Consider the following 18,012-nt stretch of genomic DNA (forward strand, 5'->3'; position numbering starts at 1 on the left):
CAGTGTATCTCACTTGATGTGAAGGCTATTTTGCAGTAGGAACATTTTCGCCTGGGAGAATTAATTCAGCTATTGCAGACTCACAAGTCTCGCCATTAGGCTGTATAGGCATTTGATTTCGAGGGTTTGCCACCCCGCGGCACTTCCCGACATCTTCCTCAACGACACCACTACACTCTTACCACCGCTTCACCCGCCTTCTCCACTAGATCGTTAGGCTCCCCCTTCTCTAAAAGCGCATTTCCCACATGCACGCCATCGACGATAACGCCAATGCTAAGCTCTGCGGACCGTCCTTGCTGTAACAAAAACCCTGGCATCTGTCTCACAGTCTCGATCGCCCACCTATACTCGAAGTATGGCGGCCGTGTACGTATTAAGGTTGGTTCGAAAAGCATAGAGACATCCCACTCGGCACCGGTTCTGACAACGGTATATGCTTCTACGGGGTCGGTGTTAGGTAAATAGGCGAAGGCTAAGAGGACCGTGATTACGGTACCGAAAACATTTGGGGTGGGAAGACTTTGGCTGTCTGGGCGAAAGTAGAAGCGCGGGGTAACGGCTTCGAGGAGAGTGTCGTTGGTGGTGGTGATTAGCGATGAGATGTTGCCAGATCCACGGGGACTTTCTGCTGTCGGAGACAATACGTCAGTAGTGTTTGCCGATGACTGATACCCCGGTCGCTCAAAAAGCACCTGCGCAACCACTACATTGTCCCAAAAACAGAGAACCTTAGCATTTCGATATTCTCGCTCTCTTATCACGCGGTCCATTCCGAAAAAGATGCACAAAAGCATAATTTCATTCAAAACATCGGTGGCTGGCTGCTGAGGCTCTATATCAATGACCACGTCTGGATAGCCTTCTGCGTGAAACTGCGCGCCAGAGCTGCGGGCTGTTTGGTCTTTCAATGCAAGCGTGGCCAGAGCTTCGACGCCATTCATAAGCATAGACGTTGGTCGGAGCAGGACATTCCCGAAATCAATCTGTGCGTTGAATCGCGGATTACTGAATTCGCTGAGTGATGTGACATTTGCGAAATCGGCAACCGAGGAATTGGAAGGGCGTTGGAGGAAGGATCTCTCCGGAAGGTTTAGTGCCACTGCGTTTGCGGTAGGAAAGTACGAAAGGGCTGCAATCCAAAACATTGTGCCAATGTCTTCAGAGAACCTTATGTTGTTATGTCCTAAGAGTGAAAGTCTTCTCTTAGGTAGCCTGTTAAATAAGGGTCTTTATGAAAGTAAGCGTGTCGACAGTTGCTTGTGTGCTTAAGTTTCGCGCATCTAATTTTCGCAACAGTGGGACTGTGGGTTAGTGGGTTCATTATGAGGCCATAGTGTTGATGGCTATTCTGGGTGTAAGTAAGGCGGCTCTGCTACTCACCTATCCATTTGGCTGTGATAGCAGCGCCTTTGGGGCCGTTGCCCGCGTGGGAATAGGTATGGCCACACAGTGTTTTCCGATAGTCGGCCCCACCAGAGGGGGATGGGATCTCGCAGGTACGGAAAATCATCTAACAGCACAATTACAGGAGAAAAGAAAATAGAAAGAGAAGAGCATCTGAAACCGACAAACATAGATACCCCTGACTGATCGACTTGTTTGACTCCAAGACTAGGTCGCGATGGCACCCGAATCTTCGCCCTTTTCCAATGGGGCTTGGCTGTTTTCCTAGCTCTGTGATGAGACTGCAATTTTAGCCACGGAAGGCCTGACTCAGCGGTCGAGGTCAAGCGCACGGGGTGGGAAAGCGGGATGCTGGGGGCTCGCGGGTGACAGAAAAGCCTGCACACCCAAAATCTGCAAATCAACCACAACTTGCCAACGAAAGGGCCTATTAAGGAACGTTCGCTCCGCGATAAAGGAGAAAGAAGCAGAAGTAGTAATTCCTACCGCAACAACTAACTTGTGAAGGGTGTATTGATAAAATGAATTCCAAATACTAAGGTGGGAGGGTTGCTTGGTATGTGCAGGCTTTTCTGTCATCTGTGAGGGGGGAAAGAGGCTTAGACGCACGGCGCATATCGCTACAAAGCCGTTGCCGCAGGATGGCGGCAATGCGGAGTCGAGGGTCTTCGCGATGCGCCGCCCAAGGTCGCGAAGATGCCGAAAGAGAGGTCAAGACTCTGGTGACTAGTGAAGAAGTGTGTGTTGGGCTGAAGGGGCTGACAGAGCTTTGTGAGGCGAGAAGACAGGTCGTGGAGAGTTATCGGACTATGGCGAGAGGGAAAGGGAGGGAGTGGCTGGGTCTGCATTAGAACGGCGTGAAATATGAGTTAGACATGAGCTGTCTCGGTTGGAGTCAGTCGGTTCTTGGGTAGGCGAGAAATTACGAATAATTATCGATGATTGCGAGCATACGAAAACAACATCGCGTCATCATCGCAAATAGATCGCCCTTCGCAATGCGAGGCCGGGGAGGCCTCCTCTGATGCCGAGCCGAGAGAAAGGGTCTCAACAAAGCCATTTGGGAAAGCAGTGCATTCGCAGAGTAATGGTTTTTTTCCTTCATCTTTTAGTATCATATATGATCAGCTGGGTTTTGCCAATCACCAACTGTGTTCCTCCCGTGACGGGGGAATCGTACCGAATCGTGGCTCTGAGAAATGCCAAGACTATGTTGTAGCTGTGTCTGCCAGTTACTCTTATTACCACATATAATACTGGACCTTTGCCCTCTCGGCGGCAAGATGCGAGAGTGCATTCCAATTCATCGTCAATGGTCCAGAAAGCCCAGGTACTCCGTAACCTTGAAATGATATCTCGCCTCCCATGGCATCCATCAGAATGTTTCCTTCAAAGATTGTCGCGTTATCGTTCGCAAAATCCAGGTATCCCGTGTTGCGACCCTGAGGGTCAAATTGAACGGCACCTGACATGGTGTTGTACCCACGCCATTGAAAGTACAGCTGGCGAGGATGGCTACTCTCGATCTTCTGACGCTTTGCTGGCGCGTCTAAAGCTGTGTCGATAGGATCGTCTGGCTCGCCGCCCGTATTGTAATCCGAGTCCTTGCTACGTCCGGCTGCTCGCTCGTCGTCGCTACCCTCTTCATCACCGCTCATGTCTTCGCTATCACTCTCGTCGTCGGTATTCTCCGCATCACTGGGGTCAGTGTCCCAATCTCCATCTTGTAATAGCTTCGTAACATCTTCCTGCGTTTTACCGAGCACCATCAAGCCAAAAACAATTCCAAGGTCGAAGATAGCCAGTCGTCCACTCCGGATAGTTCGTAGACGCAGCTGCTTTGAAAGAAATGGCCAGTCGTGCTGGATGGCCTCGCATTTCACGACATATTTCCCGATGAGATTATGTGTCTCGAACGAGCTGCCGGCTTTCGGGTTAAGAACCCTCGCTCGATTATGAAGTTCCTCCACATATCTATGGTGGCTCATCATCTGTCGATCCCAATCATGATTTGAACGTAGAATTCCACGTCCAGGAGATTGTCGCATATCGATTTGGTGTGCCTTGTTATTGACCCTTGCTCGGTCCCAACCAACGACCATTACGTTACTTGCACCTCCCAATCCTCCATCTGCCACATGCAGACCGCAAACTCGCTCTACTCTCCCTGTCAAAGCCATAGATTTATCGGTATACCCAGGCAGCAGGATCAAATCCGGTGTCTTGGTCCGGTCTGGATTGCCGTCCCCGTCGAGAAAGTATTTCCAAAGGAAGAGCGACGCATCACACTTTACTTCTTCTGTCGGAGTTGCGGAAGCCTCAAATTTTTGGATTCGTTTTGGTAGCTCTTGAGCACAAAACGCTTTCATTCTGTCACGGTAATCCTCCATCATGCTCTTGTATTGTTCCTTGAGGGTGGACTTGATCTTGAGAACTTGGGGTGGAACCGCATCGCACTATAAACGTGTCAATGATGCTGCTCGAGGTGAAGTTACCAATGTGGATCTGCTTACTAGCCCATGGGCGACACTTGTAAGCAGTAGAGCTTTCGCCTTTAAGGGGTCAATATTGGGACTGAAGTCGATTCCATAATGCTGCAACTGAGCCTTGATCCAGGGTCTATCAATCATACTAGCATCATTTCGGGCCGACTTTCTGGCCTTCTCACTCTTCAGAGATTCCGGGAAAAGGAGTCTTTTGAGGCATTTTCCACTTTCGCGAAAGGTGTCGTTGATACGGAAACCACTGTCTCCGAAGGAAAAGGGACCTTGTGTTGCATCCTCATTTGGATACCTTGGTCTGGTCATTGGACCCTCTTCGGCTAGGAACGTGGTTGATGGCATAGAGTATACAGAGAGTAGCCTTCAAAGTATGAGGGGAGAATGTGATCAGAGACGGTGTATTGACATTCGTGGTTGACAGGGTTTTGAAAAAAGGCGAATGTAGACTCCAGCAAAAGGACTACCAGACTTAAGCAGAAGTAGTCGTGTTTGGTTCAAAGTTGCTGGAGACTGTCGATATGCCAGGGAAAGTGGGCAAAGAGTGGGATTGTTGAATTATGACAGAACTTAGGCTAAGGTACCTTAAGCTACACTATCTCAAGGCTAAGATTAGTGCTAAAGCATGTTGCTGCCGAGGTTTAACCGACAAGGCGGGTCTCATTTTGAGCAACCTTCAATAATATTAATATTTTCTATCAAATACTGAGATGTGCGCCTCAGTACAAACCCTTTCTCTATCCTACAACCATTGTCAGTCCAAGCTTGCAGTCTCGCTTCAGGAGGAACCAACCTACGACTCTGTGAGTATGATAAGTACCGCAGGGGCTCGTGGCTCGTCTGTAGCGACCGCTGCTCAAGCCGAGGCAGATGAGGGAACCCTGGTCTACTCTGATGTACGTAGAGATGAGACTGTATTGATCGATACCTGTGTCGTAGCGACGCCGTTCCTGGAGACATCGTGACCCATAGCCCTCGCCGACGATGATGAAGTTTGGCAAGATCTCGTACAAGATGGAGGTAGAGGGGGCTTCACCGGTGTCGGGCGAGTAGTTTGTGGTTTGCTGCATCTTTACTGCTTGGGTGAGTAGTGGAGTTGATGCGGGAGAAGTGGGCGATGGGGAGCGATGAGGTAGAAGTCGATGGGCTATGACAGCGTGGAAGGATGCTAAGGAACAGATTTAGATTTTTAGGGTGGTAGGTATGGATTTTGGATGATTGTAAAGGGTAAAGGGACTCAAGAGACAATGGGACGAATGCCCCAAAAGTAAACCCGTGGCGAGTTGCATCTGCCTTGCTCGACAGGTTTTTCTTCTTGCAAAGCACATACATGTTGTACTTCCCGCGATCATCCTCCTTTGTCTCCCCGACCCCCGATTGCACCGCGCGCTCGAAGGAATTGATTCTGCGTACTGGTCTCTTTCAAAGATTCTGGAGGATGCCAGGCTGGATGTTCTCAAGCTTCTCAGCCAGTTCGGACCATACCCTCTTCTGCACCTCCTTATCCTGCAGTAGAGGTGAGCGCCTAGATGACTCGTATCAGCTTGCCTTGTACACCAGAATCACGTAGTGCAAAAACTTACTCCCCAATCGTACAATCATCTAAGAACTGCCCATGCGTCTCTTCTCCACCCTCAGCGGCATTGACAGTAGTCCTACTACCTACTTCCGTCGAGCGAGCTAAAATGGTTCTGAAGACCTTGAAGATGAAGAGCTTGAGACCTGTCCATTCACGCATGACTTCCGTGACGACCCAGCCTGGGTTGGAATGGTTGACGACGACTTTTCCTTTCTTGGAAGACGCGGTGATTTGTTCGGCTATCTCTTGGACGGCGTACATTTCGAGGAGCTTGGAGAGATTGTATCTGGAATTACAAATCAGCACATTGTTAACAAAATGTCGACGGCGCAGGCGTTGTTGTTTCACCTGTCATCCATTCTAGCCTTCTTCTCGTCTGCGAGCGCCTCAAAGATTTTCTCCTCTTCGCGCTCAGGAAACTGCGTCATCCAGTGGACGAAAGATGTCACAAATACAAGCCTAGCGGAAGCAATGGGTCAGTTCTTCTCTCTGCCTTTCCTTTCAACGCAAGGGTGTGAAATAGAAGAATAATTGAGGGTTGCAAAGGTACAAGGGCTCTCTGCAGCAGGAGCGTCTCAAATCTTGCTAAATGTTTGCATACCGTGGCAGCGTGTTGAACTTCACACCCGTCTCTCGCAACTTGGGCAGCAATAACAGTGAATGCAGAATGGGGCTGACAACATTGGTAGTAATGCTCGACTCGTTATCTTCCATCATGGAGAAATTGAAGGTCACGATTCCCGCATTCTCAACCAGAATGTCAAGTCTTTCCAAGCCTTGCGCACGCTTTGCGAAGTGCTTGACCGACTCATAGTGAGCAAGATCAAGCTGCCACACTTGGACAACACCGGTACGTCCTGTTGCTTCCTCGATGGATCTCTTTGCCGCCTCGCCCTTTTCGAGGTTGCGAACTGCGAGGATGACTTTGGCGGCATCGAGACGCACGAAGTGGCGGGATGCTTCGAGACCGAGGCCGGCGTTGCTGCCTGTGACAATGATGGTTTGACCGGTGTATTTCTTGGTGGGGTAGGGAGGGATGGAGAAGAATTGGGAGCGCAGGAACGCGATGGGAGATTGTATGTCAGGCATCTTGGGGGTTTGGTATTGAGTACTCAATGTGTATTTGCTTGTGTTCGTGCTAGAAGTAGAAAAAGAGAAGTAATGGTGGTGATGTTGAAGGGGCAAGGCGCTTGGAATGTTAGGCGAGGCGAGTGACGAAGAGATATGGAGACTGTGATACTTTGACGGACTGGGAAATGGAGCCTCTTTATATATTTCCCGAAATCATTGGTGACTTCATTATCACACTTTGATCACAAATCTTTCTAATCTCCGAGATTCTCGAGATTCTGCAGGATCCATCCATCATTTCAAAGCGCGATCCTAAGATTATCAGTCATGTGATGTCGATCTGCAGATCAGACAGATCTTGGCATTGATGCACTAGTCTTGTAACTGAGTACAACCGCTTTTCCACCCTCATCGCATGTCTTCTGCACAAGACTCTGGGAGTCGGAAAGAAACATCCCGACACCAGCCAGGCACTCGCCTCTTATCTTCTTTCTCTTCCCTCTCATTTCCCCTTTAAAACATATACGTAAGCAACAACGCAATAACAAGTCTGCACAAATGCATGCAACAGCGCGAGTGCCTGCGATAGTCAATGTGATGCTGGTGCTGGTGTTGACGCGTACCAGGCTTGCCTGTGTCGAGGCGGCTGTCTATGTAATGCAGAAATCTGCCTGCAATGCTGCAAGGTCGCCGGCGATAACTTTACTGTTCTTGCATTCTGCGAAACGACATATCAGATAGCCGCTGGACATGTATTTTCATTCTGCGGTATAGCAAGTCAGTTGTTCTCCTTTGGTGCGCGTGGTGAGCTAGACAGATCAGAGGTAAGGAGAGCCCGAGAGGCCAGCGACCATTCATGCTTTTTACATACTCGATCGGAGTCTTTGTAGACTCCGAATACTGACCGACTATCCCTCTAGGCAATGTTAAAGCCTGGAGAATCTTGTTTCGGGTACGGTGACCGCGATGATGGCAACGCGACTTCCACGTATGCGTCCAACTCACGGATTCCCATAAGCGTAGAGACTTTCATTGATGGCCTGCCTCCACTTACGAACGTAACCGTCTCCGTATCGCCTCAGACATCTGGGACAGCTGGTGCGACGTCCGCGCCATCTTCCATAGCGTCTACTTCGACTTTAAACACGGGTCAACCAAGCGCGCCTTCCGAGAAGAGCGCCGCTGGCCGAATCCGGCCAGCTTTTGCAAAAATTTGCATGCATTTTGAGATTCTCCACGACATGATTTTGACCGTCGTTGCTGAGTTCCATCCTCTACTGAACAACTATGCTTCTACTCGCAGTACCGCTCGCGCTGCTTACATGAACTCGGAACCTCACACTGCCTCTTGGGGTGGCCTTATCGTGCTAATGTCTTAGTCGCTGCACTAGTGCAGTAGCACACTTCTCGTTTTATTCACACTACGAAGAGCATGAAAGCGCGGAAATGGGACGGCTGGTGGCTTGCAATCATCACAGTATCGCCAGCCAAAGAGCGAAAAGACTAGCCAAGGATTATTTTTCGAGCTTTGCAGAGAGACGCAAATCGATAACGAACAATTGTGCCCAAGTGATTTCGCCCAAGTCGAGTCAACGAGTCAGTCACTAGAAGATTTGGCCTGTGGTAAAACGACATGAAACGTCGGCTAGATAAGCGTGCTGATCTCTGTATGCCAAGGAGGGAGTCGCAAATGGAAAAACAGTGGAGGGCCAGATTAGAGGTATTTGGACAGAGATGTATTTTTTCTAGGGAATAGAAGATCGCGCCAGATGATGTTGTTCCGCAGAGCGAACAGACGCTATGGGCCGCGAAACTTTCGGGCGAGAGATGAAAACTCCCAGGAAGCCATTTCTCTCATTCGAAGAAGTAACGGAATAGACATATATATGACAACTATTTCCAATATATACAACGCGCTCCCCATCCGATTATACATGACCTTCGAATCAAACGTTGTTGCAGGTGGTGTTGTCGCCACCGCAGCAGCAGTCGTTGTCGCTGCGGCCGACATTGTCGTAGCAAGACCCCCAGAACCACACGATGAAACGAAGCAAGTCCGGTCGTAGAATTTGCAAGCGGCTTGCCCAAGATATATAAACCCTCCCTCAACCAGACCCGTGGAATACAGTCCACAACCATTCGCAGCAGCGGTAATGCCGTACGCGAAGACTTTGCAGTCCGTATTGGCTAGATAATATCCTGCGCATCCGTTGCTTGAGGTTGCAGTGCAGGCGATGCAAACGGCGGCTGCTATGGACCTTTGCGTGGCAATTGCAGCACAGCTGGCTGGCAGATATGAAATGACAGTGATGGTCTAGAGCATGGTTATCTGAAGAGAGGCTTGTTGCAGAAGTAAGACGTAAGGCTATATTGAACGAGGTGTTTCAAGCAGTACAGGAGAGTGTATAAGAGAAGGAGGCGATTTCAGGAGGAGAAGAAGTACAAGATATCAGACGAGTTTCCAGGATCGCCATTCCAGCAGGAGAAGGGATTTTGAGTGTACGAGAACATGAGGCTTATGCGTCGTCAGTAAGTAAGAAAAATTATCACAACATTAAAGAGATGGCTAGTAAGGAATAAAAACCGCAATGCAACATCGACAGTAATAGTGTCTATCCCCATTTGCGCCCATTTTAAATTCAATAATTCCAACGTCTCTTATATCAGGCCTATAGATGGCGACTACAATACCGTAGCATTAGCCATCATGATAGACTACGGTAGTAGGCTATTTGAATAATGAATAGTGGTAGCCATGGTAGTGGTAGCCACGGTAGTAGTAGCTATCTATGTCGGATTTATCGGATTTAAGATAGGCGCAAATAGGGGTAGACACGATTAATACAAGGCTCTGAAGCCATGATGCAGGGATAGCTTCAACATATACGACTATTGAAACCATCTTGCCAGTGCCAGTCTGGAAATCAACATCGATGATTGAAAGGAAGGTTGATTGATTGATTGATTACATTATACTACCCTGAAGTCTTGCCCTAGTAGCCGACTATACGAGTTACATAATCTATCTAATCCTTTCAACTAATTATATAATCTCAAATAAATAAGGCTATATAAGTTATCGTTATAATTCTACGTCTTAGATACTTAATCCTTAGAAAGGGGTATATTCTATATTACTAAGACCCTTTTATCTTAATCGTATTCTTCTTTTTAACCGCCTACTCTAGTAAATTCTTATTATTAATCTTTATTAAGGGCTTAATATTATCTAATACGTCTTATATTTCTTATAAAGTTCGTCGCTATAGAGACGTAATATGATTTTATTAGCATATTCTTATAAGTAATAACTCTCTCTTTTATCTTTCTTCTCTCTTCGATCTATTATATTCCTCGTTTCTTACTAAATAGCTTATATTTATAAAGAATATATCGAGTCGTCTACTTCGCTTTATACTCGTATTCTTTATTCTCTATATTCGATACTTATCGATTATAAAGAAAGGCCTTAAGATCTATTTTCTCGATCTTTATTTACGTTATTAGCGATATCTTAGCGCGCTTAACTCTCGAATATAGAAGTTATATTTATTTTAACGATGTTAATTAGATTCTTCTAAGAATACCACCTCGCTTCTTATTAGCCTATTTAATAGTCTATTATTTTATCGCGTAATCTCTAATAGCTATCTTAATTATCGATATTATTCTTATCTATATAATTAATAATTAGACTATTTCGTTAATATTTATCTTTACTCTTTTATTATAAATTACTTACTCTCACTAACTAATAGTCTTCTTCGCCTTTCTATTCGTCTATTTATTATTATTAATATTAATATATATCGAAATCTAATATAATTCTATTACTATCTCGAGATATCTTAGCGAATTAATAATCTATACTATTTATATTATATAGATCTATTTTAAATACTTACTCGAGTCTTCGATAGTTTAAATCGATATTTAGTTATTTATATTTACTATAACTCTATTAAGTTATAACTTTATTTAATATATAATTATTATAATTAAAGCTTAAAGAATATTATATAACTTTATTAAGTATATTATATACTAGTCGCTTAAATCTAAATAGATATTAAAAATAGAATTAATATCTAATAATATAGCTAAAGCTTTTATCTTTTTATTAATCTTATTATTATCTATATATATTATTATATAATCTTTATTAATTAATCTTTTAATTAATTCTTTAGCGACTTTCTTAATCTTATAAATTATTATTTTAAAAGGCTCTTAGTTAGAAACGGCGCTAAAAAAGCGTAATTTCTTAATCTTATTAATATCGTCGTATCGTTCTTCGAATCTATTAATATATCGCTTTAGTAAACTTAGTTTTCTATTCTTCTTAGATTTTCTTTTAAACTTTTATCGCTTAAATTATAGCTTAATAATCTCGCTATATACTAGATTAATAATAATTTATAAAATAACTTTCGAGATAATCTTATTTAGCTATTATTTAATTAGTAAAAAATACGCTTTTATATTAAGTACTAGAATAAATATAATCTTAAATATTTTAGTTATCTTTCTTTTTATCTAAGATTAAATTCTTTATAGCGATAAAAGATAAATTTTATTATAATTAATAATATTTTTAGACTAGTATTATATTAAGTAATAATATATTATTTATAGAATAATTATCGTCTAATAAAGCTATCTTATACTCTTATAATTATTATCTTATATCGATTCGATAATTCTCGCTAGTATATTAATACTTTTAATAATCTTAGATTAAATCTTTTTATTATAATAGTTTTATAGAAGTTTAAAGTTAATTTTAACTTCTAGATAGCAAATAAAGCGTTTTATCTTAATATATTATCTCTTATTAAGTTATAGAAGATAATTTAAATTAAATCTCTATTTTCTACTAAAATATAATAATTAATATTTACTAGAATTAAACTTCGATTTATATTATAACACTTACTTTATATAAACTTCGTTATAGATTTTATAAAGAGTATTATAGTTTTTCTCGATAAAGTCTTTTATTATTAGAAGATCTATATCGTCTATAAAGCCGATAGCTATTATTTCTAAATCGACGCGATTATTATATTTATTAATAAGATCTAAATTATAAAAGAGATAAAGTATAAACGATAGCGATAATTCTTAAGAAATTTCGATTACTATAAGAGTCTTTAGTATAGAGTATTCGCTTATTTTTAATACTATTATTCTATTAAATAAGAATAATTCTATCTAATTAACTACTCTTATATCGATTTTTTACTTTCGAAGATTATAGAATAGTCGAGAATAAGAGACTTTATTATATATATTTAAAACGTCTAGTAGTAACATCGTAACTACTTTATTAAAATTTTAGATTTAATATATTCTTTCTAGAAGATAATAGATATCGTATTTATATAATTATAATCTATAGTCTCTTATATATATAATTAATAGAAGTCTATATATCTTTATAAGATATGCTATTCTCTTAATAAGAATAAACTTTATTATCTTTTCTATAGTATTAAGTAGAGCTATTAATTAATATTCTTTAGAAATTAAATAGTTTTTACTCGACTTCGAAAGAATAATTATTATTAATATTCTAAAGTACTTTAAGTAGTAGTTATTTATTATATATATATTAAATATTCTATATAGATAAGAAAGTAACGACTTTAGAATCTTCTTAAGAATTAGATTAGAGATCGCGTTTCCTCTTAAGACTCTCTTTAACGATACTTACATTATAGTCTTTTTTATCTTATTTATAATAATCGTACTTATTAGATAAACTTATAGATATATTATATTAACGCTAATATTATCTAACTTCGTCTATATTAATAATAAAAAAAATATTCTTATAAGAAGATCTATCTTTAAGTTTAATTTATTATATTTTTATTTATCTTTATTAAATAGCGAAGAGAGATATATTTATATTATAAGTTATTTTCTAGTCTACTTAGTCTTTTTCTATATTATTTATAATAACTTATATATCTCTATTATAAACTCTCTAAACGCCTTTCTAATAGTTCTCTTAATTAGATTATTTTTAAAGTTCTTAACGACTTTATATTTATCTTATATTTTCTTTAAAAGCGTTATTCTTTAGCTTCTTTTCAGCGATTTATAATATTTTTATACTTTTTTATATTCTAATATAAATCTCGATTTAAATCGTGGCGATAATTTAATAATTAAAATAGATTTCTTTATAGTCGCTTAGATAGAGTTAATAATAATTACTACTTAATAATTAATATTATTATTAATAAGATTTTTACTATTTCTCTAGAAATTAATTAGATACTCTTTTAATATTATAACTTTAGCGAGTATCTCTCTTAGAATCTCGATATTTAATTTATTAAAGTTTCGATATATTATTAGTACTAACTCTATTACGACTAGCTTAAACTTTATAAAAATTAAAAGATAATTAGATTCGCTTTCGAAATTATTTTCGATATTATAGTTAATAATATTTATTATTAATACTAAAGTAACGAATAGTAAATCTATTATTATTTAATAGTTTTCTTTATATATTATTATTTCTACTAGTAATACTTATTCTATAGCGAATTCTTTCGCTATAAATATTAATTCTTCTACTCTCTTATCGATATAAGTATTTAATTTCTTCTATATTATATAGTAAAGATTGAAGTCGCCTAGTATAATTTATTCGTTATTTTTAAACTTCGTAAGCGTCTTATATAATTTATTAAGTTCGTTTATTTATTAGTTATCGAGGTTATAGATATTATATATATATATAATTCTATTATTTTCGAACTTAATATTAAGAGTATAGAGATTTAGTAAATAATATAATAAATACTATTACTTTAATAATATTCTCTTATTAATATAGAAGTATATTTATATATTATTATAATAGGGGTAGATTAAGTTAAATCTATTCTTTAGAGAATAATATAATATATTTATATTAATATTTCTTTAGGGCTTCTAAATTACTATTATATCGATATTATAAATCTTTTTATTATTAAAGAGTTCTATTATAATTATTCTAGATTTTCTTATATTATATTATAGTATTAATAGCTAACTAAGATATATTATTATTTCTTAATATTATTATTAATATTACTTACTCGCTCCGTCTAGTTTATAGAGTTTATATTCTTTTTCTAAATATTCTTCTTTTCTTAATCGTCGATAGATCGAATATATCTCTTTTTATTTCTATTAACGAGGATCGTAATTCTCTTATTATCACTTTTTTAACTTAGAGACTATCTATTATTCTCGAGATTATTAATTTCCTTTATTACTATATTATTCTTATATCGTTTAACTTCGTTTACTATTTTAGAGGGCGATCTATTTCTAGATAAGATTCTTATTAATAATATAGAAGTATATCTTTTTTTACTCGACTAGAGATTTAATATAGTAGTTCTTTTAAGATCTAGCGCTCTAATTTCTTCTCTATTAATTATTTTATCTTTATCTACTAGCTTATTACGCGTAAATGCTAGTCTTAAAAAAAATTCCTTATTTCGCCTATAATTAAACGTATTCTAAAAGTAATTATTTAATTAATCGCTTATTTAATAGCTAATCGATACTTCCTTCGTTATTATAAATCGTAAAGAAATCTATTATCTCGCTATTCTTATTCTCGCTATCTCTCTCTTCTTTATTATATATATTTTATTTTAAGCCTTATATAGTCCCTCGTAAACCGAATATTTATAAGTATTAATCGTATATTCTTTATAATAATACTCTTCTAAGTATTTCCCGTATACTAAATAATTCTTTTTAGAATATATAGTCGATAGGTAATCGTATTTCCAATATACGAAGTATTACTTTAATCTATATTACTTATTATAGACGTAATAGTTATATAATTTCAAATCGATAATTAAATCTTCTTTTAGTACTCTATTTTCTTTCTCTAGAGATACTAATTCGATAATTAATAAACCCTTATCATAATTCTCTTTATTCGCGCTAAACTAGTTTAGTTATACTATATTAAGACTTAATATATTAATATTCTTATTCTAAACCCTTTTAATTATCGTAGCCATATCTTTAATATCGAATATATTAATTCTTACTTTATAAAGTAAAAGGCTATATATTTTAATAATTACTCTCGCGCTATTATTTATCTTTAAAGTCTAATCCTTACTTTTTCTTAATCTATTTATTTTCTTCTTATTTATAGCTATAATATATATATCGCTACTCGCTAGCCTTCTAATTATTCTAATAGATTTTCTTATAGTATTTATATTCTTTATATATTTATTAACTATTATAATTATCTCGCTCGATATCTTTTCCTTTAATACTTTACTTATTATCTCATCTTATAACTTTATAATAATCTCATTTAACTTATTATATAATACTTAATCTTATTTCGATACTATTAATAATATAATAGAAATTCCTTTAATAATAAAGAAGAATATCGAGAATCGATCTAATACGCTAACGTAGTTAGTCGTCGATATATTACTTCTTAAACTAGCTATCTAATACTTAATATATATAATCTTTTTCTTTATATTACTATCTCGATTACTTAAATTAATAACTAGTTTATATACTTTATTTAAGACTATCTAAATTTTAAATTTATCGTTTACTCTTTCTATAAATATTATCGCCGCCTCTAAAGATAATAACTACTTCGTCTATTAATAATTTCTAATCTTTATCTATTATTTTTAATATAATATTTATTAACAACTTTAATATAAATACGTGCTTCTTAAAATTATAGTTATTATAATCTTATTAAGATTAACTTTATTCGATATAGTTATAGAGATATAAACGTTCTCTAAAGTTAATTAAAGAGATATTAGTCTTACTAAGTACTTTAAATATATATATCTACTTTCTATAGCTCAATAATATAGCATGAGCGTTATGCGAAAGTTTTTGATTGAAAGGAAGGAATACCTTCATCACTTGGAAGTTTAGCTCTTGGACAGAGTTCGCTAGCGTACTCGCTTGTGGCGCAGATCTAATCATTTTGAACCTCCAAGATCTTGGCGTCTTGACCCTGAATCTAAGGCTGAGTTGAAAAACGGTGTGAAGCTCCCTCTAGACATTGATCGAGTGACTGATCGAGACCCTGATTGAATTCACGATAGGGAGAGAAGAACACTGGCAAGCTTTACACGACATAAAAGACAGCGAAAATCGCGTACGACATGGAGCAAGAGACGCTGAGGCAGGATGACATTGGGCATGATAAAGAGGCCAACGGTCACATAACAGAGGTCAACCATTCGCCTGCAAACTCGAATACTACATTCGATGGCTCCAATTCTACCCCGTTTATCCAGCCTACCGCCCACTCCCACCCAGCACCTCCAAAGACCCTCACTCCAGACCAAGAAGCCAAATACGCCTCCCTCCTCTCGATTGTCCAATCATGGACCGCCTTACCTACATCGTCAACCCCTTCAACAGCCAGCAAAACCCCTCTATCCGACAACGAACGCCTCTGGCTAACACGCGAGTGCCTCCTTCGCTACCTCCGCGCATCGAAATGGAACGAAGCCCACGCCATCACCCGCCTGCGAGCCACCCTGGTCTGGCGCCGGGAATTCAATGTCGAGAGCCACACGGCGGACTACATATCCGAAGAGAACGCGACGGGCAAGCAGGTCATCTTCGGCTACGACAACGAAGGCCGACCCTGCCTGTACCTGAACCCGCACAAGCAGAACACGAAGGGGCGGGAGAAGCAGATGCAGCATCTCGTCTTCATGCTCGAGCGCTCCATCGACCTGATGCCGCCCGGGCAGGAGACGCTGGCGATCTTGGTCGATTTCAAGCAGAGTCGAAAGGGCGAGAATCCTTCGGTGGCGCAAGGCCGGCAGACGCTGTCGATCCTGCAGAATCATTACCCGGAGAGGCTCGGCAACGCTTGCGTGAAGAATGTGCCGTGGATCGTGTGGGGGTTCTTCAAGCTGATCAACCCGTTTATTGATCCTTTGACGCGAGAGAAGATGAAGTTCGATGTCGATATGAGGAAGGTCGTGCCGCCGGAGCAATTGATGCAAGTCTACGGTGGGGACGTGGAATTTGAGTATGAGCACGGGGTCTATTGGCCCGCACTAAACACATTGGCGGACGAGAGAAGGAGGGAGATCAGGCAGCGTTGGGAGAGTGCGGGGAAGAAGATTGGCGAGAGTGAAAAGTATCTCAAGGGCGTGGGGGTCGCCGTTGGCGGCAGTGGGGAAGCGTTGGAAGATGGGAAAGCGGGGAGCGCCGTTATGTGAGGTACGAGGGTACCAGCACGGACTTGGGAATCGAAGTTCGTATTCGAATGCATGCGGGGCAGGAAAGCAGATAAACGGAATCCTTCATGCGAGCATTATAGACTATTGTCTCACTTCAGTACTTGCAGGAAGATTGCTAGCTTTTCTTCCTCGGCGTTGGCAAGAGTATAGACCGCCATGGTTTTTCCACATCAGCGCTGCGCTTTACTGCTGCACGTCTCTTCAAGCCACGATTACACGCAGCGCAGCGAGCAAATGATCCGGACGGCATTACATAGATGAGAATAGACTATCTTTACACTAAATCGCCTACCCAAGCCGATCGGCCATTTCTCTTTCTCGGATATTTATCCACAGGCTAGAGACGTGCATCCATGCACGGCATGACGCATCCCCGACTCGAAAAGACTCGTTCCACGCACACCGGCCGTAAGCGCCAACGTCGAAGCGCTGCATCATGCGCGAAAGCAAACAAGCAAACAAGCAAGCAAGCAAGCAACTTCTTCCACGCTAGCAATACATCTTCCACGCTAGCAGTATACCCAGATCTGAGGACTGAGGTAAGCATCGAACGAAGCAATGTGGACTACGAACTCCAATCCGTGGGCACATGCATACACAGCCTGCACCAGACCATCATGAATGACGCAGCGGTCAAAAATAGGCGAATTGATTTCCCCACCGGAGTCTAGACAATCGCTCCACCGTACCTTTGCACGCTGCAGCGGCCGTAACCCCGGATGGTGGGAGGGACCCAGGCTCGGAACGCGGCGGTCCCGGCGGAGGCTATCTGTGGGTTCATGCATGCCCTGGACCAGACGATCATAATGTTTGCACTTCGAGAAGTGGTGGAGTCTGTTTCCCCACCGGCGCATGCGGCCAGGCGTCGGCTTAGCGGGCAACCTATCACGATGGGGAGATGTGTCTAGGGCCGAAGGAAAGAAGGTAGAAATTTTTATTTTCGGCATCGCTGGTTCATGCACGTGTCCTTGCAGTTGAGATCGCCAGCGCAATGGCCAACTCGGACGAGGGTCGTGGAGGGCGATTGTTAGCTGACGTTGGCGATGAGCGGGTGCCGTAGGGCTCTGGGGCGTATACATAAGGGCAGGGTTTCCCCTCGAGGAATGTTTCTTCTGCAACGGGAACGTTGTTATAAAGATAGCAGAGGGGAAAGTATATACCCCCGAAA

The 18,012-nt window shown here is 40.4% G+C and overlaps 5 protein-coding genes across 5 annotated transcripts; 2 read left to right on the forward strand and 3 right to left on the reverse strand.

Moving 5' to 3' along the window:
• Positions 1 to 170: 170 nt before the first annotated feature.
• HO173_003673 (uncharacterized protein) lies at positions 171 to 1,148 on the reverse strand (the record flags this gene model as incomplete). The annotated part of the gene is made up of 1 exon (XM_037305598.1): positions 171 to 1,148. The coding sequence occupies one exon, from the start codon at positions 1,146 to 1,148 to the stop codon at positions 171 to 173; it is 978 nt and encodes a 325-aa protein (XP_037167353.1).
• A 1,500-nt stretch (positions 1,149 to 2,648) lies between these two features.
• Positions 2,649 to 4,250, reverse strand: HO173_003674 (uncharacterized protein; the record flags this gene model as incomplete). The annotated part of the gene is made up of 2 exons (XM_037305599.1): positions 2,649 to 3,863; positions 3,921 to 4,250. The coding sequence occupies 2 exons, from the start codon at positions 4,248 to 4,250 to the stop codon at positions 2,649 to 2,651; spliced, it is 1,545 nt and encodes a 514-aa protein (XP_037167354.1).
• Positions 4,251 to 5,327: 1,077 nt separating this feature from the next.
• Positions 5,328 to 6,573, reverse strand: HO173_003675 (uncharacterized protein; the record flags this gene model as incomplete). The annotated part of the gene is made up of 4 exons (XM_037305600.1): positions 5,328 to 5,430; positions 5,489 to 5,770; positions 5,833 to 5,943; positions 6,086 to 6,573. The coding sequence occupies 4 exons, from the start codon at positions 6,571 to 6,573 to the stop codon at positions 5,328 to 5,330; spliced, it is 984 nt and encodes a 327-aa protein (XP_037167355.1).
• A 905-nt stretch (positions 6,574 to 7,478) lies between these two features.
• Positions 7,479 to 7,934, forward strand: HO173_003676 (uncharacterized protein; the record flags this gene model as incomplete). Its single annotated transcript, XM_037305601.1, has 1 exon — positions 7,479 to 7,934. One exon carries the CDS (start codon positions 7,479 to 7,481, stop codon positions 7,932 to 7,934), a length of 456 nt encoding a protein of 151 aa, XP_037167356.1.
• Positions 7,935 to 15,746: 7,812 nt separating this feature from the next.
• Positions 15,747 to 16,823, forward strand: HO173_003677 (uncharacterized protein; the record flags this gene model as incomplete). The annotated part of the gene is made up of 1 exon (XM_037305602.1): positions 15,747 to 16,823. The coding sequence occupies one exon, from the start codon at positions 15,747 to 15,749 to the stop codon at positions 16,821 to 16,823; it is 1,077 nt and encodes a 358-aa protein (XP_037167357.1).
• Positions 16,824 to 18,012: the final 1,189 nt, after the last annotated feature.

This window comes from Letharia columbiana (assembly GCF_014066305.1).
Source record: "Letharia columbiana isolate WasteWater2 chromosome Unknown Sc0000009_s1, whole genome shotgun sequence".
In the NCBI taxonomy this organism is placed as follows: domain Eukaryota; kingdom Fungi; phylum Ascomycota; class Lecanoromycetes; order Lecanorales; family Parmeliaceae; genus Letharia; species Letharia columbiana.